Source organism: Eschrichtius robustus, chromosome 13 (genome assembly GCF_028021215.1).
Source record: "Eschrichtius robustus isolate mEscRob2 chromosome 13, mEscRob2.pri, whole genome shotgun sequence".
Taxonomy (NCBI): Eukaryota; Metazoa; Chordata; class Mammalia; order Artiodactyla; family Eschrichtiidae; genus Eschrichtius; species Eschrichtius robustus.
Window position 1 is genome coordinate 106,648,656 of NC_090836.1, and position 21,122 is coordinate 106,669,777.

At 56.4% G+C, this 21,122-nt stretch overlaps 3 protein-coding genes across 7 annotated transcripts; 1 reads left to right on the forward strand and 2 right to left on the reverse strand.

The window, feature by feature from the left end:
- The first annotated feature begins 13 nt into the window (after window positions 1-13).
- On the forward strand, window positions 14-11,762 carry NCAPH2 (non-SMC condensin II complex subunit H2). 3 transcript variants are annotated; one of them, XM_068559930.1, is made up of 20 exons: window positions 14-266; window positions 3,546-3,647; window positions 5,958-6,013; window positions 6,096-6,180; window positions 6,256-6,324; window positions 6,424-6,503; window positions 6,585-6,718; window positions 6,804-6,887; window positions 7,342-7,472; window positions 8,190-8,261; window positions 8,463-8,529; window positions 8,670-8,777; window positions 8,877-8,930; window positions 9,063-9,133; window positions 9,213-9,306; window positions 9,378-9,464; window positions 9,562-9,617; window positions 9,696-9,797; window positions 9,892-10,041; window positions 10,108-11,762. In XM_068559930.1, exons 1-20 carry the CDS (start codon window positions 159-161, stop codon window positions 10,246-10,248), a joined length of 1,851 nt encoding a protein of 616 aa, XP_068416031.1. In that variant the 5' UTR covers window positions 14-158; the 3' UTR covers window positions 10,249-11,762. The 3 variants fall into 3 exon arrangements, with proteins under 3 accessions (XP_068416031.1, XP_068416032.1, XP_068416034.1); XM_068559931.1 differs by having other exon boundaries at window positions 9,393-9,464; XM_068559933.1 differs by having other exon boundaries at window positions 15-266; window positions 9,396-9,464.
- Window positions 10,519-11,346, reverse strand: SCO2 (synthesis of cytochrome C oxidase 2). The gene has a single exon (XM_068559934.1). It carries the CDS (start codon window positions 11,344-11,346, stop codon window positions 10,546-10,548), a length of 801 nt encoding a protein of 266 aa, XP_068416035.1. The 3' UTR covers window positions 10,519-10,545.
- A 4,169-nt stretch (window positions 11,763-15,931) lies between the features above and the next one.
- Window positions 15,932-17,390, reverse strand: CIMAP1B (ciliary microtubule associated protein 1B). Of its 3 annotated transcripts, none has more exons than XM_068561477.1 (6): window positions 17,282-17,390; window positions 16,991-17,194; window positions 16,618-16,722; window positions 16,411-16,532; window positions 16,179-16,319; window positions 15,932-16,036 (listed from the first exon to the last, which is right to left on the reverse strand). In XM_068561477.1, the coding sequence occupies exons 1-6, from the start codon at window positions 17,388-17,390 to the stop codon at window positions 15,956-15,958; spliced, it is 762 nt and encodes a 253-aa protein (XP_068417578.1). In that variant the 3' UTR covers window positions 15,932-15,955. The 3 variants fall into 3 exon arrangements, with proteins under 3 accessions (XP_068417578.1, XP_068417579.1, XP_068417577.1); XM_068561476.1 differs by having other exon boundaries at window positions 15,956-16,036; window positions 16,155-16,319; XM_068561478.1 differs by lacking the exon at window positions 16,991-17,194.
- Window positions 17,391-21,122: the final 3,732 nt, after the last annotated feature.

Below are 21,122 nucleotides of genomic sequence, written 5' to 3' on the forward strand. Positions count from 1 at the left end.
CCTCAGCTTCACGTCAGAGATGTGCGCGCGTCGCTGCGCGCTACGTATTTTCCTGGGCGGGAACAGTAAAATGGCGCCAGAACTAGCGGCGGGCTGAGCACACTGGGCCACTCGAAGCCGGCCCTGCGGTCCCCGGGCCGACCCGGCCCCTCCCGGACATGGAGGACGTGGAGGCGCGCTTCGCTCACCTCCTGCAGCCCATCCGCGACCTCACCAAGAACTGGGAGGTGGATGTGGCGGCCCAGCTGGGCGAATATCTTGAGGAGGTGAGGGCGGCCCCCGGGGAGTGGCGCGGGGCAGGGGCTGCCGGGGGCCCCGCCGCCTCCTGCTGTGTGTCCGTCTGGCGCTCTGATCGCACTCGTCCTCAGGCTCGTTTCTTTTATCCCAGCCCCGTCTCTGCCCCTCGAAATCATCCTTTATTAGATTAGCCTGGAGTTGTCCTTACAGCTCCTGTAACTGCCCGTTAGTGAGCCTTGAAATCGATTTAGTGAGTGGCGACCAGCATTTTTCTCTAATAGAGTAGATTACGATTTGTGTGCATGTGTGGGTGTGTGAGAGGTCTGGATCACGATGTAAGAGGGATATCTGATGTTAGATTTTCAAACCAGTTTCAAGCTACTGCCATGTTCCATCTCGTCAGCATTTAACCTTTTTCCCGTATTTGACAGCTGTGTCTAGACGTCGTTAAGGAGCTGTCCGCTCCGTTTCTGCACTTCACTTTCACTCCTCAGCCCGCTTGGACTGCTCTTGCCTTGATCAATAATGATATACCTCTTACCAAATCCAAGGGTCACCAGAAGTGTCATCTTATTCAACTCAGCAGCATTTGGTGGGTTGACCACGTCCTCTTTTTTGAAACAGGTTTTGGTGTTCTGATTTTCTTCCGATTTCGTTACCTACTTTTTCTCTCCTATCCAGTCTCAGTGTTGAGCTCCTCAGGGTGTGGCCTGAGCCATCTTTTTACGCATTTCCCCTAAGCCATTTAATTTATTTCCATGATTTTAAGTATCACTTGTATGAGAACAACTCCTAGGTTTATTTATTTATTCCCCCTTCCCTCGATTTATATTTCCATTCCAGGTCTTTTTTCGGAATCTATTTTGTGTATCCAGCTGCTCATCTTGACATTCCACTTAGATTTCACACAGGCAACTCAGGTTTAATATATTATAAAGGGGACCTCTTTGTTTTCCTGCTCAAATCCCAGCCTTCCTGATCGTGGTATATGGCACTACTGTTCAACCAAGGTGAACGCTAAGAGCTATTGAAACCCCACACTCCACACCAGTTCACCCGTGAATTCTCCCATGCCACCAGAATTTCACTTCAGTTCATCTATTTTCCATTTTCTCTGATCCAGGCCACAATTTGGCTCCCATTCCTGCGAAAACCTTCCTTCCTGGCCTCCCTACTGTTGCTTTTGGCCCCATCCAATTCATGCTCCGCCCAGCAGCAAGTGTGATGCTTAAAAATTAAAATCAGGCTGCAGCACTGCCCTGCCTGAAACCCCTCAGTGGCTTTCCATTGCTCCCAGAAGAAAATCCACATTTCCTTCTCTGAACCTGGCCCTGCCCACTGTCTTAGCCTTGTGACAGGCTCTTCTCCACCTGTTCTTTTGAACCTGTCAGTCAACAACACCCAAGTTCATTCTTCGCTGAGAGTCTTTATATTTTCTGCACTCAATGGCAAAAATTCTTTGCCTAGTTCTTTTTATGACTAATTCTTTCTCATCCTGTATCTCTCAGTTGAAATATCCGCTGATCACCATGTCTAAAATAGTTCTCTGTCATAGTACCTTCTGTATTTTAGAATGTTCATCGTAAGCTATTCTCTAACTTGTTTATGGTCTGTTTCCACCCTAGAATGTAAATTCTGTGAGGGCAGGGACTATGTTCATGCTCTCTCCCCTTTGCTTAATAGAATGCCTGACACATAGTAGGTGCAGAACAAATGTTTGTGAAATGGACACTTGATCTGGCAATTGACCTCTGCTTAGACATAGAGTCTCCTGAGAACATTCAGAGAGCTATGCTAGGTGGGGCTGCTGTGGATTCAGGCTTCCACATTGAGCAGGGTGCTTGTGGATGCCTGGTAAACCTACTTGCTTGGTCAGCTCCCCTCCTGCTTCATGTGTCTGCTTTTCCAAACCTTCTCTGCCCCCTGAAGTTCTGATTTCTCTGCCTCTAGTTTTGTCTTTCTCCTCCTTTCATTTTCCACATAGCTACCAGAACATTCTTTCTTTTTTTTTTTTTAAAACACATTTTATGTTGCTGTCCTCTTCACACACTTCCTCTGTCTTTCAGGAATTAGCAGAAGTGGTGCCATGGTGGCTCCTCTCAGACTCTCCCCCTTTGTTGTGCCACCGTAGTACCTAACATCTCGCCTTATTCCCCAGCACACCCTCTGCTTTGGACATGTTTGCGTAGTACTCATCTTCCTAAATCGTTGAAACCTGTGTCTGCTAACTGCCTTTGCGTGGGTGCCTTTGCTCTTCCTAAAATGCCGTTCCCTTCATCTGTCTGGGGAGCATCGGTCTGTCTTCAGGCGTAGCTCCGTTGTCCCCCCTTGTTCATCAGACGTGTATTGAACGCCGGTGCCGGGCGCTGAGCTGAAGGCTGGAATTGCGCTAGTGTGGCTCACGGTCTGCTGGGGGAGGAGAGACTCAGTGTGACAAGACCACCCTAACGGTGGCGAGGCCCGAGGCACGTCCTAGGGAGACTGCTGGAGAGGTCAGTCTGAGCGCGCTGGGGCTGGACGTTCCAGGCAGATGGAGAGCAAAGGCAAAGGGCTTGAAAACCACGTGGAGGCTTCAGAGTACTGTTCCCTGAGGCGCCGGGTTGTGGGGAAGATCCTGAGTTAAGTATGGAGATAGAGTCTGGGGACTTTGGATGTCTTGGTGGACATACCTAGTGGGCAGCTATAAACACAGTTCTGCAGCTTAGGAGAGAGAGCTGGTCTAGGTGGGCTTGGGGACTGTTGGCATATGGTTGGTGGACACAGATTTAAGGGGTGGTAGGAATTGGGGCTCATGAGGGGCTGCGGGGTTGGTGGTTGCAGAGGAAGGAGGAGGATGTACTTGGAAGTGTTTCCTGACTTTCCTGCTCCAAGGATTGAGACCCCAGCGTTTTGTCTCTGTCTCCCCCACCCCTGAGGGTCCTCAGCCCTTCTCTCGGGGTGGGGGGTCTTCCTGCTGGAGTCTGGCTGAGTTGGCCCCGACTAGGATGGGTGAGGTGTGAGCACCTCCGGAGAGGAGGTGGTGTGTAGCTCTGGCCGTTTGTGGACGATCCACTCTAGGGGCCTCCCTCTTCCAAAACACTAGGTCTCAGAGGTTACAGGAAGTAGCGAAAATCACAAAGACCTGTCTTTTGCCTCTAAAAAATTGCACAACCGGTGAGCCCTAAGCAGAGCCAGAGCTGTCGTTCTGAGGGGCTGCTTGTGGTGATGGGTACTTTGGGCCAGTGGCACTGGGAGAAGCTGGGGTGGCGGGTGGGCTGCCGGCGAGAAGGGTGCATAGACTTCCCACTGCCCTGCGTTGTGTCTTGCAGCTGGACCAGATCTGCATTTCTTTTGACGAAGGCAAAACCACAATGAACTTCATTGAGGCAGCACTGCTGATCCAGGGCTCCGCGTGTGTCTACAGTAAGAAGGTGGGCCCCTCCTGGCTACTGGTCTTGGTGTTGTAGGGTCTCGTGGGACCGAGGTCTGCTGTCCTGCCGGGGCAGGTGGCAGGCTCACCAGCGCCTCCCACCTCCTCCCCCAATTCCTCGCCACCTTTTAACACCGAAGAACAAACTTGGATTTGATAATTGCGGGGTTGGGACTTCCCTGGCGGTCCTGTGGTTAGGACTCCGCGCTTCCCGGGGGGATGGGTTTGATTCCTGGTCGGGGAACTAAGATCCCACATACCGTGCAATGTGGCCGAAAAAAAAAAAGAAGAAGGAAAAGAAAGAAAGACATTTTATTGTAAAGGGAAGGAAAGAGATTGGGCAAATACTAAATCGGTGGCTCTCAACCCAGGCTACACTCCAGTTAATCACCAGTGCCTCGCCCTAACCCAGACTGATTAAATCAAGATCCCCGGGTGGTGGGGCGGAGGGGCAGGCAGGTCGCAGGATTTTCTGAACTACCCTCTGACAACCAGGATTGAAAACCACGGAGCTGGGGTGGCCAGCCGGGTGGGGGGAGGGGAAAGGGGAGCTGGGAGAGGAAAATGGATGAAACAAAGAACCAGAAGAAAAAAAGAAAAGACGACTCATCTCAGGAGACTGCAGGGAGAAACACTGATGCAGAGAAGGTGGGCCCAACAGTTTGCAGAGTTCACACCTAAGGCCAGCCCCAATTTTCACAATGGAGCATATAAGTCAGCTACTGAGAATCAGCTACTGGATAGGAAATTTGGAGAGTGAGGTTTGGCGAAAGTTCAAAATATTTGCTGAGGGGAATGCAAAATAAAAGATTAATTGAAAGCATGGGTAGTCTAATGAAGATTAAACGCTGGAAATTCTTCTCCAGCAGCAGTAGCTGTCCCCTAGTGGAGGAGCATGGAAACGTGGACCACAGCACTGATCCCAAATTGGTGGTTTAGTGGGAGGGGGGAAAATAAAAAGTGCACCGGAGGTTAAGGATTCAGAAGAAGTGTGTTGAGGAGCTCAGTAACGGGGTCCCAACCAGACAGAGGAGGGGGAGTAACCTGCATGCAGGGTAACTGGCGCACGGTACCGTGGACCTACCTCTGGGCACTGTAAGTTATTAAGATGGTCTGAGACTTCATTGGTTTTTGTCCTAGATGATCCAATTAAATTGGATTCTTTTGCCCTGCATTTGTCCTAAGAAGGAATATCTGCAACTAACTTTGAAAGCACAAACCCTAAGGTGAACCGATAGACAAATATGTAGACGGGTAGATATGTGATAAAGCAGGTGTAGCAAAATGTTAGCACGAAGTCTGGAAGGTGTGAGGGGAGCGTTGGCTGTAGTCAGCGCCGTCCAGCCGGACCTTCCGAGCTGATGGGAACGTTCTGTGATCTGCGCTGTCCAATACGTGCGGCTCCTGAGCCCTTGAAATGTGGCAGGCGTGACTGAGGCATCTTGCGTTTTATTAACTTTTAATTACATTTAAATTGATAGCGCCACCTGTGGCTCACCGCTGCTGTATTAGATGGTGCAGCACTGGATTTCTACATCCCTGGTGCGAGTCCTGGACCCACTACTGATTGAGGTTACTTTGATTCTCTGAGTCTCAGTTTATCTCGTATACAACGAGAATAGTGATGGCACCTAATTCAAACAGAGTAAATGAGACGAAGCATGAAGCACAGTCCTGTGTATGTGACAAACACTAAGAAAGTTAACGTTTCTTACCTGGTGAGTGGGATCCATGCGATCAGGGGCCACCATCTGTTCTGCTCACCGCTGTCTTCTACCGGGCGCTGTCACCCCAGAGGAAATGGCCCAGGGGCAGCGCGTGTATGCACCCTCCTGCTGGGTGCTTTGTGGTGTCTGGAAGATCCCAACCCTCACCTTAACGGTGGGGCCCCACAGGTTGTGGCTGGAGCTGTGACGGGCTGGCAGAGACCCCCAGGTGCTCCTGCAGGTTGGGCCCTGGTTGGAGCAGCAGGGACGCGGGCTGCAGGCAGGCTGGTTGGTGTGCCAGCAGTGAAGGCAGACAGGGCTGCGTGGGGCACAGGGCGGGGTGCCACAGTGTGGAGGTGGCCACACCTGCTGCGGCATGGTGTAAGGGCGCAGGAGGAGGAGTGGGAGCTTCGGCTGTTAGGTAATTCTGGGGAAACATACTGGTTTGATTGGACAAGTATTTTTGGCAGCCACATTGGCAGGAATTGTGCTGGGGGTTTTGGAGAGGACATCTGGGCTTCTCCGTGTACTCGGACGACTAGTTCGAAAGGCTCTGGGGAGGGCCCCTCCTTTCTGCATCCTCACTGCCCGCTTCTGGTTGCCAGGTGGAATATCTCTACTCGCTGGTCTACCAGGCTCTTGATTTCATCTCTGGCAAGAAGTGAGTACTGGAGGTGGGGCCTGCATGCAGCTCGGGAGGCCCCATGGCCTCCTGTGATGCCCTTGCACTGATTCTCTCTCAGGCGGGCCAAGCAGCTCTCCTGTGAGCGGGAAGACGGGCCCATTGGGGATGCCGGCTCCAGGGCCCCCCAGGAAGTGGAGTATGAGGTGAGGTTTCCTGGGTGCCCGGCATTGCCCCCTGTGCTTGCCAGGCACCCTCCTGAGCTCTCCATTCCCCCGCAGTTCCTGTCGTTGGATGACCTCTCTGATTCCCGCGCTAACGTGGATCTGAGGAGTGACCAGGCCCCCAGTGTGAGTGCCCCTCTCCTGCGTTTAGCTGATGGGGGTGTTGGAAGGTGGTGTCATGCCACGTGGGTTCTCATGGTTCACCCACTCTTGGCCTCTGTTCAGGAGACCCTCATCGTCCCCCTCCTGCCCATGGCCCTGGTAGCCCCTGATGAGACAGAGAAGAATAGTAACCCCCTGTACAGGTGCGGGCCCGAGCCTGGTGGGTGGAGGGTGGGGTGTGCTGGGGAAGGGTCACTGTAGCACCTGTGTTTTTGCCAGCACAGCTGTCGGGGGGAGGTCCTGGCCAGCCGGAAGGATTTTAGGATGAATACGTGCACCCCCCACCCCAGAGGAGCCTTCATGTTGGAGCCGGTGGGCATGTCCCCCATGGGGGCACTGCTGCCGAGGAACCAGAAGGGTGAGGGCTCGGATGTTGGTGGGAAGGAAGGGGCCTTCTGCGGGGGAAGCGGGGCTGACCCCGTTCAATCCCCCGTCTTTCCCAGAGGCCGGGAGAGCTGAGGAGCAGCCAATGGAAGTCTCTGCGTGCAGGAGTCCCGTCCCGGCGCTCAGCATCTCCCAGGAGCCAGGTGAGGAGCGAGCGGCCAGGTGGAGCCGCAGGGTTGGGGGGGGGGGATGGGGCCCTGCACTCAGCCACCCCAGCCTGCCCACCGCTGTACAGCCTGTGGAGGGGTGAGGCGTGGGGAGCAGGCCTCTGTGCTGTCTTGGTTCAGTGACCACCCCCTGACCATTCTGGGGCTCTGAGGTTTGGGCCCACCCCCTCCTCTCTGGGCAGACAGAGGTGGCAGCATTTCAAGAGAAAAATTACTAAGAAATAAAATGAACCAAACAGAGCAGCAGTATGACGAGAGTGTAAAATGCCCTGCCGCATCCTCTGGTTCTAACAAATGGAGCTGAGAGAGGAATGGAATGGCCTCTCAGGTTCTCCTTGGGTCGGCCCCTCATCCCGGAGGGGCAGCCCCCCTTCTGCTGTCTGGTCTTCAGGCTCCTTGGGGCTGACTGGTCTCTTCCTTCCCTGCCCAGGCACCACTCCAGAAGGCCCAGTGCCCGGAGGTGGGGGTGAGGAAGAGGATACAGAGGGGGCAGCAGAGCCCCCCGAGGCCTCAGCCCCTGAGGTCCCGATGGAGCCGCAGGAGCCCAGGAGCCCAGAGCAGGTGGGACCCACCATCCGGCCTGCAAAGCTCTAGCCCTCCGCCCTGGCGGGGACAGTCTCGCTTACACAGGGAAGGCAGTCCCCTGGTCTCTGCCCCCTCTCTGGTCCTTGCACACCAGGGCAGTGGGTGCGTCCCCCAGCCAGCCCTAGACCTGGCCCTGCACCCTGCCCTTTTGGGCAGCAGCTTTCACGTCTCTCCCCTCTCCGAGCAGAGCAGCTGCTGCTCTCAGACAGGGGCGGCTGGTGCTCAAGGTTACTACCCAGAATGGCAGCTGGTCTCCAGAGCTGACTCTCCCAAGGCCAGGCTGGCACGAGTGGACAGGCGGCCTCCCTCATCCCCGAGGGTCAGCTCTATGATCCAGCCTAGAGCTAAGAAATCTTTTTTTCTAAGAAAAAATCCTGACACATATAGGAAAAAATATTAACATTTGTCAATTTTGCCTGGTAGATACATGGATATCACATCGTTCTATTATTTTTTCTCTGTTTTTTAAAGAAGAAAAAGTACCCCGTGACCACTAGTTTACTGATTTGTATGTTCTCCCAAAGTTTTTCCTAGAACTTTTGTTTTACTTTTTAGTCATTAAACTATTTGAACTGCCTGCCCCCAGAGAAGGTCCCTGCAGGATTCTTGGTGTCTGGCCCCAGAGCAGGGCTGCTGGGGTGCCTGGAGCCTTGGGTGGAGGAGGAGAGGGGAACCCTCGGCGTTTCTTTGCAGAGTGCGGCCCAGCCCAGGAGGTGTGCACTACGGGAGCGAAGGGAGGCCCTGGAGCCTGCGTCCCGGCTGAAGGTGAGGGGTGGTGGGGCCTGGACCCCAAGCAGGGAGGGTATGCTTGAGGCCCCTCTGCAGTGGCTGTCTTTTGAGCGATCTTCTTCCCCAGAACTGGACCTCTCTCCTGCAGCCCCAGGGCACCGCCCTCCCTATGTCTCTCGACTGGGGGGAGGGTGCATGTCCTCCACTCTCCTGTGTCTGCTTGTGCTCTGTGCTCAGGAGACCCCAGACCCCTGGCAGGGCCTGGACCCCTTCGACTCCCTGGACTCTAAGCCCTTCAGGAAAGGTAACTGGGGGAGGGGCACTGCCCCTGGGCGTCCGGGGCGGGGCTCACCTGGCTTGAGTGGAGGCTGGGGCTCCAGGGCCCGTGGGCACGGTGATCTGCCCTGGGCCACGGTTGTGCTCCGAGACTGTGTTTGCCCCCAGGTAGGCCCTACTCCGTGCCCCCCTGTGTGGAGGAGGCTCCAGGACAGAAGCGTAAGAGGAAGGCTGCTGTCAAGCTGCAGGACTTCCACCAGTGGTACCTGGCTGCCTGTGCGTGGGCCTGGGGGCTGGGCCAGGGCCCGAGGGCCCGGGGGCCCGGCTGTGGCTGTGGGACTTGGCTTGGCGCCTGCTGACCCAGTCCTCTTGCAGATGCTGACCACGCTGACAGCAGGAGGCCCCGGCGAAAGGGCCCTTCCTTTGCAGGTGAGGCCGGGGCCTTGTGGGCTCTTCTGAGGGATGATGGCACCATGCTCTGCCACCTCCCCTCAGCCTGGGTGGACTCGGGTGGCCCTGGGCAGGATGAGGGAGCCCTTCTCACAAGGCTTTCGTGTGCAGACATGGAGGTGCTGTACTGGAGGCACGTGAGGGAGCAGCTGGAGACCCTCCGGAAGCTGCAGAGGAGGGAGGCAAGTACCGGCCACCACCTGGACCCCACTCGGCCCCTGGTGGGAGAGGCAGTGCCCCTCAGATGCTCTCTTTGCGCAGGCGGCCGAGCGGTGGCAGCCGAGGGCTCAGGAGGAACCGTGGCCTGCGGAGGAGGACCGGCTGGAGGACTCCCTGGAGGACCTGGGAGCGGCAGGTGGGCGCCTACGGGGGGCAGGCCGGGTCGGGGCTCAGCGCTGGCTGTGGGCTAACCCGCCTTCTACTCAGGTCCTCCCCTCCCAGCAGGTGATTTTCTAGAGCCCGAGGAGTACGCAGAGCCTGAGGGGGCCGAGCCTGGGGAAGACGCAGACCTGGGTAGGTCTGGGAGCGGGCTGCTGGCCAGGGGACCCTGAGGGGAGGAAGGAGAAGGTGAGGCTCACGGCCGCAGCACCTCACGGCTGCCCTTTTCCAGAAGCGGAAGCCATGCCGGCGTCCCTAAGCTACGAGGAGCTGGTCCGGAGGAACGTGGTAGGCCCAGGTCAGAGTGGGTGGGGGAGCCGGGCGGTGGGCCCCGCACAGAGGCGATAGCCCCTGCTCCTCCCCCAGGAGCTCTTCATCGCCACCTCGCAGAAGTTCGTCCAGGAGACAGAGCTGAGCCAGCGCATCAGGGACTGGGAGGACGTCATCCAGCCCCTGCTCCAGGAGCAGGTGAGGTGGGCCGGGCCAGGGCCTCTGGTGGAGGGCTGGAGCCTCCTGCTGCCTGCCTTGGGCCAGCCCCAGGACCTGCCCCTCCCCCTTGCAGGAGCAGCATGTGCCCTTTGACATCCACACTTACGGGGACCAGGTAGTCTCAAGGTTCAGCCAACTCAACCAGTGGTGTCCCTTTGCGGAGTTGGTGGCTGGCCAGCCTGCCTTTGAGGTGTGTCGTTCCATGCTGGCCTCCCTGCAGCTGGTGAGTGGGCCTGGGAGCCTGGGAGGGAAGCGGCCCCTGGTCTCTGCTGACCATCCGTCTCTACAGGCTAACGACTACACAGTGGAGATCACCCAGCAGCCTGGGCTAGAGGCGGCGGTGGATACCATGTCCCTGAGACTGCTCACGTACCAGCGGGCCCACAAGCGCTTCCAGACCTATGCTGCCCCCTCCATGGTCCATCCCTGAGTGGGGAGCACTGAGACCGGGGTTGGGCCCTGGAGCCCTGTCCCCCGCAGGTGCTGGGCATGCATCTGCTCACTCCACTCTGCTTCCTGGCTCGCCCAGCCCAATAAAGTGTTGCCATCCCGCCAATCCCTTTAAAAAACCTTTACAAAACTGTTCCGTGTGGAGGAAAGGGCTGTCCATCCTCTGCACCCCAGGAAGCAACCATGTCTCCAGCCCCTTTCCTGCCGTGGCCTCCAGGGGCTGCTGGTATAGATCTCAGGCACACACAGCTCCACCACATCCTTTTAATGACCCAGCTCAGTGCAGGACGCTGCGGAAGGCAGCCATGTGGCGCCGCACGCTGTCTGCGACCTGCTCGGCCGACCTGGCCCTGCCGTAGTAGTCTGTGAAGAGGCCGTCAGGGCTGAGCAGGTAGATGGCGATGGAATGGTCCACGATGTAATCCTGGTCCTCGTCCTTGGGGCCGGCGCTGTAGTACACGCGGTAGCTGCGGCTCACCTGGGCAACCTGCTCAGCAGAGCCGGTCAGGCCCAGCAGCCTGGGGTGGAAGTCCTGCACGTAGCGGGCCATGGCTGCCACGTCATCCCGCTCGGGGTCCACGGTAATGAAGATGGGCTGCACGGGGGGCAGGGCAGGCTCCGCCTCCAGCTGCCGGACCACCTGCACCAGCTTCTCCAGTTCTTCGGGGCAGATGTCCGGGCAGTGAGTGAAGCCGAAGTACATCAGCACCCACTTGCCCCGGAAATCGGCTTTGCAGCGAGCCTGGCCCCGGTGATCCAGCAGGCTGAAGTCACCCTGGCCCACGGCAGCCTGGCGCAGGGCCTCTGTCCGTCGTCGCTGCTGCCGCTGCTCCTTCTCGGCCCTCATGGCCAGCCAGACCCCGCCCAGCCCAGCCCCAATCAAGGCTGTGATCAGCAACCTAGTTCGTAGCCCAGGGCCCTGGGGCTGGTCCTGCCTTCCCGTCTCTGCAGGGCCCTGCCTTGATAGGAGCCGGTACCTCACGTGCTGGGCCTCTCCTCCTGGGGTCCTAGGGAGGGCTGGAGGCTTGAGCTGAAAGAGCCTGTGCCAAGCCTTGGGTGCCTGAGCCAGCAACAGCATGGCCGAACGCTCCTGGAAAAGAGCAAGGGTGTCAGGAGCCAGAAGGTGCCTCGGCCTCCCGGGTCATACCCCGTCATTCCGGAGACGCTTGCTGCCATCTGAAGGACCAGCCCTACACAGGCTCTGCTATCAGCAGCTGCTCACCTGGGATCAGAACTGCTTCACCTCTGAAACCTCAAACTCCAGCTTAGGTGTCATCAAGCGTCCACCCCTGTCCCTCCTATCCTTTAGCCTGAGAGTCTCAGTCTATCGCATCCCACCCGGACCGTGCCCCCGGTCCTGTGCCTGCAGCTCTAACCAACCCAGCCCTCGCCTGCACCTGAGCGTCTGAGCTGACCAAGAGCATTCCAAGCGCATGCCTCGCCCGGATTCCTGAGCATATTTATCTGTTTGCAATAAACTCCCATTTCTTGAAAGGAGGTAGGTGAGTCTCTGGCTGCAACCTCCCCAAGACTGACTCCTCCGGCCCTTTTGCAGCCTCTCCCCTCTGAGGCCGCTTCAACCGTGGTGCTTTGGCCCCCGGCCCCGCGAAAATCCTGTGCCACCCGCACCGCAGCCTGCAGCGCCTCCCCCCCCCCCCCACCCCGAGCCCCTCGCACGTAGAACCTTCCGGCCGGCAGTCACCCTGGAAGAGAAGGTTTCCACTTGCCTCGAGCCCACTCTCTTCACAGCCGAGTACCCGACAGCAGCTCTGAGCTCGTGGCCCACGCCCTGCTGTTGCTTCGGTGTCCTCTGTGCCTTTCTCAGGGCCTTCTGGAGGTTTGCTAGGCGGAGGTCTTAGGACCCCGCCCCCGCCTCACCTGTTCAGCTGCTGCTGGGAGGACCCTCTGGAAGACTCCTAAACGTCCGGCCTCCGCCCCGTCCGACGGTTCCTGGGCTGGACGACCTTGGATACGTCCCTTACCCTGTTCACACCAGCTTCCTCCTTTACAAATTGTGTTCTAAGCGGTGCACGAGATGGACCTGCAAACGGAGGCAGCCTGCGAACGTTTCCAGGGCCCCTCTACGGGAGGCCCCTTTCCTCCGGGAGCCCCGTTCAGGGCGCCCTCCCGGAACGCGCCTCGCGGGCCGGTCTTCCAGGCCCCCGGCGCGCCGGGGTCGGTGCCAGGAGTCTGGGGACGCGACTTGGGAAGCTGCGGAAGCCATCCACCTCGCCCCACGCCAGCACGCATGCGTCAACGGCGCCGCGCTCGCGCAGACTGGCATGGAGCTGGCCGGCGCTGGGCCGTGCGCGTGCGCCGAAGGTGGCGGGTCCGCCAGAGGTCACGTGTTGGAGGCGGGGCTTCCCTGCGGTCCCGCCCCCCGCGGCGGCGGCTCCTTGTTCGGCGCTGTCCCTAGTTGCCGGGCCTAATCGCCTTCTCGCTTACGGCCCCGGCGCACCAGGCACCCGCATAGCTGCGCGCCTCTCGGGCTTCGTTGCTGCGTGTCGGCCTGCGCGCGCGGTGGGGCGGGGAGTGAGGAGCCGGGCTCAGGAGGGGAGGGGGGTCTCTGGGCGTAGGGCTGAGCCAGAGCGGGTGCCCCTTTCCCTGTCCCCTCACCGAGCCTGGTGATGGGTGACCGGGTCCGCAGGCCCGGTGGCCCCAGGCCGTCCAAGCACAGCAGCGCTTCCTCCACTCCAAGGCGTGGCCTACGGCGGGGTTGTCCCTGGCTGTCAGAGCGGCTGCCCCATGCCAACCTGCGGAGACACGGTTCAGTGTGGACCCTCCCCGCGTCTCGCGTGCAGTCAAACTCCAGCCCCTGATGCACCCTTGGTTGCCAGTTCCCCTGGAGTGAGGGGGCGGGGGAGACGTGAAGCGGCAGTGTGCCTGACTTCAGCGGTGGGGGTCAGGAAGACCTTGCACCGGGTCTGGGCGGGAGAGCCGTGAGGGTTTCCCCAGACCCGAGGCCAGGTCAGCCTTGCTCTGATAAGGTCACTGGGTGGGAGTTGAAGAAGTGGTGGTGGGGGGGCCTGCCAGCGGTGAGGCCGGTCCCGGCAGAGGCAGGGTGAGACAGGGCTCACCTTGAGGACCAAGGCTGCTGGAGTTATGAACGGGAGGTTGGGGCCACATAAGGAGATCCACGCCAACAGACATGCCATAGCCACATGGGGACCCCTATGGAGAGGCCACACAGGCTCCAGGCGCTCCGGGGCCTGTGCCTGGCTGGGGAGGACTGCGGCCTCTCTGAACTTCCTGCCTACCATCAGAGCAGACAGGCTGTCCACTGCCTTCTTACTGAGGATGAAGGCTGTGTGGGGGAGGCTAAGGTGATGGAGATCCTGCAGCTTCCTCTGAGATGCGGGGGATGCTGAGTCTCGGGTCAGTCATGAGGGGTCAGGGACCCTGAGCATGGAAGGTCAAGTCCCCTATGTGCTGGGATGACAGGTGCATCAGTCAGGTCACCTTCTTGAGTGGGTGGTCAGGCATCCTGTGATGTGGGACACTGACCCTGGGTTTGGGTCAGATCACCTGTGGTTGTGTGTGTTCATAGGTCAGGGGTCTTTAACATGCAGGAGGTGGACCCTGGAGTCTGGGGTCAGGTCACACGTGATGAGTGGCAGGCTGTCGACAGTGGCCGTCACATCTCTTGCTTCATGCAGGATTCCGTCTGCAGGAACAAGCTTCCTGCTCTGACCCACAATACAGCAGCCCACTTGCCCTGGCAGCCCTTGCATCTGGCCAACCTCCCCCGCATCAGGACTCCCAGTGACCCTCAGTGGCCTCTGATCAGTGATCGCATCACTGACCCTGACCAAGGACTCATCAGCAACCTTGACAAATGTCCAAAATAATGACCAGTGACGTGAACAATTCCGATAAGTCCTCACTAATGACCCATCAAAGATATGGATCAATGTCCTATGGCCCATTAATGATTGACCAGAGGCCCATCAGTTATTTTGACCAAGTCCATATTAATGACTCCAATCAAATTTCCGTTGATGATCTTGACCAAAGCCCAATGACCCAAGAATAACTGATCAGTATCCTCCCTAGTGATCCTTCAGAGATTCTGGCCAATGTTTCTATCAATAACCCAGATCAATGACCAATCAGTGGCCCGCCTATACATGCTCTGGGTGACAGTGAATCCATGAATAGACTCCAGTTTACCCAAGGTGCCCCCCCACGTGCCCCAGACCACGTCTGCTGACTATTGGTACATGCTAGGCAAGGATGCTGTTCACCTGCACAGTCACCTCCCCACCCCCACATTTTTCCTCACCTTCCTTGGTTAGGACTCAGCTGGAGTTAAGTATTTACTGAGCAGTGTAGTGGGTGTCCAGCTGGAGAGGGAATGGAAAATAAATTGTCCTGGTTTGGGATGGGGGGTGTCAGTGGGGGGAGGAGGCTGGTACCTATTGCTGGGGGTACAAGTCTGGGGGATGGACGGAGAGCAGTACACAGCTCTTCCCTTGGGAACCGAAGGGGAAGGGGCAGCTGGATGATTTGGTCCTGTTATTGGGGGCTGACGGGAAGGGAGATCTAAGTTCTGTCCTGGGGGTGAGAAGCCTGGGCCCTGCCTCTGGGGCTCTGTCTGGGTCAGGCGTGAGGTTAGGAGCTGCCTGTGGCTGCTGGCCTTTTTGAGGTCAGAGGTTCTGGTCTGGAGAGGAGGTGTCTTCTAACCTTGCAGCCACAGGCAGCCAGGGCAGGTGCCAGGACTCTGCCTCAGGGCATGTTTGTCCCCAAGCTATTGGCACCAGGCTTCTGGCCACTCCAGCTGCTGCCCAGACATGGCCAGGGCCGCGGTCTCCTCGGGTAAGGTGGTGTAGACGGCACAAAGGGGGCGTTCCCACAGCAATGGGTTATCCTCAGTGTCAGTGACAGTGGTGGGGCGCTGTGGCGTCCCTGGGGGCAGGCAGTCTCTGGGCCTGACCTCTGGGTCGGGGTCAGGGGCAGCCAGCCGTCCTCACGCACGGATGTGTGCGCCCTGCGCGTCCGGTCCAGCACAGCGCGCACGAAGCCTCTGACGTACCCTTGCTTCAGGCGGATCAGCCCCGGCAGCTGCTTGGGCTCTGGCTCCCGCCCGGGGAGAGATCAGCAGGTGCGACAGGGGTAGGTGGGGCCGCCACGACTCCGGGCTGCGACACACATCTGGAACCTGTCGCCGCCCTGTGTCCGTGTCACTGAGGCCAAGTGCCCTTGTCCCGACCCCGTTCTCGCTTCTCTCCCGTGTCCGCCCCTCAGTCCCGTGTCTGTGTCGCCCGTGTGCATGTCTCCGTGTCTGGCTCTCACGTCTCGGTCTCACAACTTGATCCGGGGCCGTACCTGTCCTGCACAGCGGCGCTCGCCGGTCCTCGTCGGATCCCAACCGGCTTCCGTCCCGTCTCGCGGGAGGCCACAGGGTGGGAACAGTGGGACTGCGCGCCTGGCCGGAGCCGCGGAGGGGCGGGGCCTCCCGACAGGCGGGGTTTTAGGCCAATCGCCGCCTCGGAGGGGCAGGACGACCCGGCTCGCTTCTGTCCTGGCCAATCACGAGGGCCTGCGGGAGCTCGAGAAGTCCGGGACTTCGCGGGCCCGCCCACCTGCCCGTTTTGCCCGCCCGCCTCGCCGCAAGCACAGAGAGGCCGACAGGCTGCTGGCTCCAGAGGTTTTAAGAAACATTCGTGGGGCCGCGCCCGCCCGGCTGGTCAGTCATCCACGTCGATCACCATCGGGGCCAGGTAGTCCGAGTGCCGGATCCCGAAGCTCCAGCCGCGAGGCTTCCGGTGCTGCGGACCCAGGAGACGTCGCTGGCCTGGCGCTGCCGGCCGGCGCAGGGCTCCCGGGTCCCAACCTCGCACCTCAGACCCTCGATCCCGACCCGGACCCCTTTACCCCGCCTCTGACCCTTGACGCAGAACTGCAGAGCACCTGGTCCACGTTGTAGGCTGCAGGCCCGGGATTCAGGCTGTTGCCTTGGGGGAGCGAAGTCCGCGCCAGCATCGAGAACTGGGGGGCCCGGGGCTTGTAGATCCCAGGGCTCACCACAGGGTAGGCGCAGGGCCCGGGGGTCTGCGGGAGGGCGGGAGGGGCGCTGTGTCCGGCTTCCAGGCCCGTCGACCGCTGACCCCTCGCCGCGCGGTGCGGGCAGCCCCTTCCCCACCTTACTGAGGTCCTCGCAGAAGCTGCCCACCGCGCTGCGGCCGTAGATGGAGTAAATCGGGGCCGAAACTTTACCGACGACGCGCGGGCCCAGGAGCGAGGGCACAGTGTAGGTCCCGGGGCCTGGGGAAGCCAGCGAGGGTGGGTCTTTGAGGACCGGCCGGTCTCCCCTCCGCAGCCAGTGCAGGGTGGGCCTTCCTGGGCTCACCTGGGGTCTGCGACTCCGCACGGAGGCCCCAGTTTCGGGGAGCGATGGTGTGCCGAGGCGCGCTGGGGTACGCCGCGTTCCCCGCTCGCTCCGGGAAGTACCTGCCTGCGGGGCGGACCGGGGTGTGGGCCGGAACTGCATTGGGGACCTGATGGGTGCCCGGGCTGGAGTCCAGGGATTAGGGGGAATTCGAGCCACGATTTGTCAAAGCCCGGTGAGGCTTGGAGCTCTTTTGAGATCCGGAGATGGGGGAACCGAATTTGGAGTGTTAGGGTGCCCGAGGGGGACTCGGGCTCAGTGGGGGGGGGGTTCCCGAGTGGGCGTCCCTTGAGGTGGCTCGGCGTTGGGGAGGCCGGGGTCCCAGGGTCCTGACCCGGTCCAGGAGTGAGGAAGGGCGCTGCGTGGCGCGGGCGGCCGAAGATGGAGTAGGCGGGGGCGCCGTCGCGGCCGCGCACGGTCATGCGAGCGGGCACCAGGTGACCTGGCCCGGGGCCGCGCGAAGTCTGCTGCGTGGGGAGGCGTGCGCCGAAGGTGAAGGCTGGGGCGCGGGGCCGCGACGGGTCGTGCAGGATGTAACCTGCGGGGCGCCCCAGCATCACCAGGGTTAGGGTTAGGGTTAGGGTTAGCCCCTGCCTGCCTCCCTCCCCCGGCCCGCCGCTGGTACCGGTGCTGGCTGGCAGCTTGTACTTGGGCCCCGGGCCACTGTAGAGCGCTGCGATGGGGCCGCGGGGCCGGTGCGGCCGCCACGGGCCGACCCAGACTTCCGAGCCCATGGTACGGTGGGAGCTCTCTCTGCCGGCAACACCTGCGGACACAAGGTGGCGGCCCCGGCCCCTCCACCCTGACTCGCGGGACCGCACTCCCTATCCCCTCCAGACGGGCCGGACTCCGGGGCGGGGCCCGCGCCTATCCCAAGTACCAGGGAAACAAACGGTAGCTTTTCCGGCTCCAGAGGGGCGCGGGGCAGGGACAGAGCTTCGAGGCCGTCTCTCGTCCCCCACCCCCATAATGAGTTCAGTGGAGGTGTATGTGCGCGCTCCAACTTTGGACTCAACACTGCGGGAGAGGAATTCCCCGGGGTTCTGGAGAACTGGGATAGTTTAGGGACATTGGGGGAGGATACCGGGGCGAGGGAGCGGCGTGGGGGACCTGGTGCCGGAGGGGGGCCCCCGAAGTTGATGCACTGACCTGCTCCTGTGTCTCCTGGCTGGGAAGGCAGGGTGGGGTGTCTGGATTCCTGCCCCTGCCCGGCCCAGCTCCCAGACCCCATTGTGTCCAGGTCGCGCCTCCAGGCAACCAGACGGACCGTCCTACCTGGCTCCGCCCCTCCCCTCCCCCCGCCTCTCCCCTCCCCCGCCTCTCCTCCTTGGAGTCCATGGCTATGGCAGGCGTCCTGCAGGCTGCGCCACAGACCAGAACTCTGCCCTCACCCTTCCCCAGGCTTCAATACACCCATTCCAGAAATGGACAGATATGCAGACAAAAAACAAGTGCGAGAAAAGAGAAATCAAGCTTGATTTAATTGTTATGTGTAGGGAGAGAACTTTGCATCTATTTAAACCCATGGAATATTTGCAGAAAATAATCATGTACTGGGCCACAAAAAAGTCCATACAATTAGCAGATGTAAACTATTATATATAGGATGGATAGACAACAAGGTCCTACTGTATAGCACAGGGAACTACATTCAATACCCTGTGATAAACCATAATGGAAAAGAATATGAAAAAAAGTGTCTCTGTGTGTATAACTGAGTCACTGCTGCACAGCAGAGATTGACACAACATTGTAACTCAACTCTACTTCAATTTAAAAAAAAAGCCCATACGAGTTGAATAAAGAGATATAATAGGACACATGATTTGATCACAATTCAAAATAATTCTTAGCAAACAGTAAAATGTTTTTTTTGAATTTTTGAATTTTATTTATTTTTGTATACAGCAGGTTCTTATTAGTCATCCATTTTATACACATCAGTGTATACATGTCAATCCCAATCTCCCGATTCATCCCACCACCACCCCACCCCACGGACGCTTTCCCCCCTTGGTGTCCATACGTTTGTTCTCTACATCTGTGTCTCTATTTCTGCCCTGCAAACCTGTTCATCTGTACCATTTTTCTAGGTTCCACATATATGCGTTAATATACGATATTTGATTTTCTCTTTCTGATTTACTTCACTCTGTATGACAGTCTCTAGATTCATCCACGTCTCTACAAATGACCCAATTTTGTTCCTTTTTATGGCTGAGTAATATTCCATTGTATATATGTACCACATCTTTATCCATTCGTCTGTCGATGAGCATTTAGGTTGCTTCCATGACCTGGCTATTGTAAATAGTGCTGCAGTGAACATTGGGGTGCATGTGTCTTTTTGAATTATGGTTTTCCCAGGGTACATGCCCAGTAGTGGGATTGCTGGGTCATATGGTAATTCTACTTTTAGTTTTTTAAGGAACCTCTATACTGCTCTCCATAGTGGCTGTACCAATTTACCTTCCCACCAACAGTGCAAGAGGGTTCCCTTTTCTCCACACCCTCTCCAGCATTTGTCATTTGTAGATTTTCTCATGATGCCCATTCTAACTGGTGTGAGGTGATACCTCATTGTAGTTTTGATTTGCATTTCTCTAATAATTAGTGATGTTGAGCAGCTTTTCATGTGCTTCTTGGCCATCTGTATGTCTTCTTTGGAGAAATGTCCATTTAGGTCTTCTGCGCATTTTTGGATTGGGTTTTTTTTTTTTTTTTTTAATATTGAGCTGCACGAGCTGTTTATATATTTTGGAGATTAATCCTTTGTCTGTTGATTTGTTTGCAAATATTTTCTCCCATTCTGAGGGTTGTCTTATCGTCTTGTTTATGGTTTCCTTTGCTGTGCAAAAGCTTTTAAGTTTCATTAGGTACCATTTGTTTATTTTTGTTTTTATTTCCATTACTCTAGGAGGTGGATCAAAAAAGATCTTGCTGTGATTTATGTCAAAGAGTGTTCTTCCTATATTTTCCTCTTAGAGTTTTATAGTGTCCAGTCTTACATTTAGGTCTCTAATCCATTTTGAGTTTATTTTTGTGTATGGTGTTAGGGAGTGTTCCAATTTCATTCTTTTACATGTAGCTGTCCAGTTTTCCCAGCACCATTTATTGAAGAGGCTGTCTTTTCTCCATTGTATGTTCTTGCCTCCTTTGTCGTAAATTAGGTGACCATGTGTGAGTGGGTTTATCTCTGGGCTTTCTATCCTGTACCACTGATCTATATTTCTGTTTTTGTGCCAGTACCATACTGTCTTGATTACTGTAGCTTTGTAGTATCGTCTGAAGTCAGGGAGTCTCATTCTTCCAGCTCCGCTTTTTTCCCTCAAGACTGCTTTGGCTATTCGGGGTCTTTTGTGTCTCCATACAAATTTTAAGATTTTTTGTTCTAGTTCGGTGAAAAATGCCATTGGTAATGTGATAGGGATTGCATTGAATCTGTAGATTGCTTTGGATAGTGTAGTCATTTTCACAATATTGATTCTTCCAATCCAAGAACATCATATATCTCTCCATCTGTTGGTATCATCTTTGATTTCTTTCATCAGTGTCTTATAGTTTTCTGCATACAGGTCTTTTACCTCCTCACGTAGGTTTATTCCTAGGTATTTTATTCTTTTTGTTGCAATGCTAAATGGGAGTGTTTCCTTAATCTCTCTTTCAGATTTTTCATCATTAGTATATAGGAATGCAAGAGATTTCTGTGCATTAATTTTGTATCCTGCAATTTTACCAAATTCATTGATTAGCTCTAGTAGTTTTCTGGTGGCATCTGTAGGATTCTCTATGTATAGTATCATGTCATCTGCAAACAGTGACAGTTTTGTTTCTTCTTTTCCAATTTGTATTCCTTTTATTTCTTTTTCTTCTCTGATTGCCGTGGCTAGGACTTCCAAGACTATGTTGAATAATAGTGGTGAGAGTGGACATCCTTGTCTCATTCCTGATCTTAGAGGAAATGCTTTCAGTTTTTCACCATTGAGAATGATGTTTGCTGTGGGTTTGTCATATATGGCCTTTATTATGTTGAGGTAGGTTTCCTCTATGCCTACTTTCTGGAGAGTTTTTATCATAAATGGGTGTCAAATTTTGTCAAAAGTTTTTTCTGCATCAATTGAGATGATCATATGGTTTTTATTCTTCGATTTGTTAATATGGTGTATCACATTGATTGATTTGCATATATTGAAGAATCCTTGCATCCCTGGGATAAGTCCCACTTGATCGTGGTGGATGATCCTTTTAATGTGTTGTTGGATTCTGTTTGCTAGTATTTTGTTGAGGAGTTTTGCATCTATATTCATCAGTGATATTGGTCTGTAATTTTCATTTTTTGTAGTGTCTTTGTCTGGTTTTGGTATCAGGGTGATGCTGGCCTCATAGAATTGGTTTTGGAGTGTTCCTTCCTCTGCAGTTTTTTGGAAGAGTTTGAGAAGGATGGGTGTTAGCTCTTCTCTAAATGT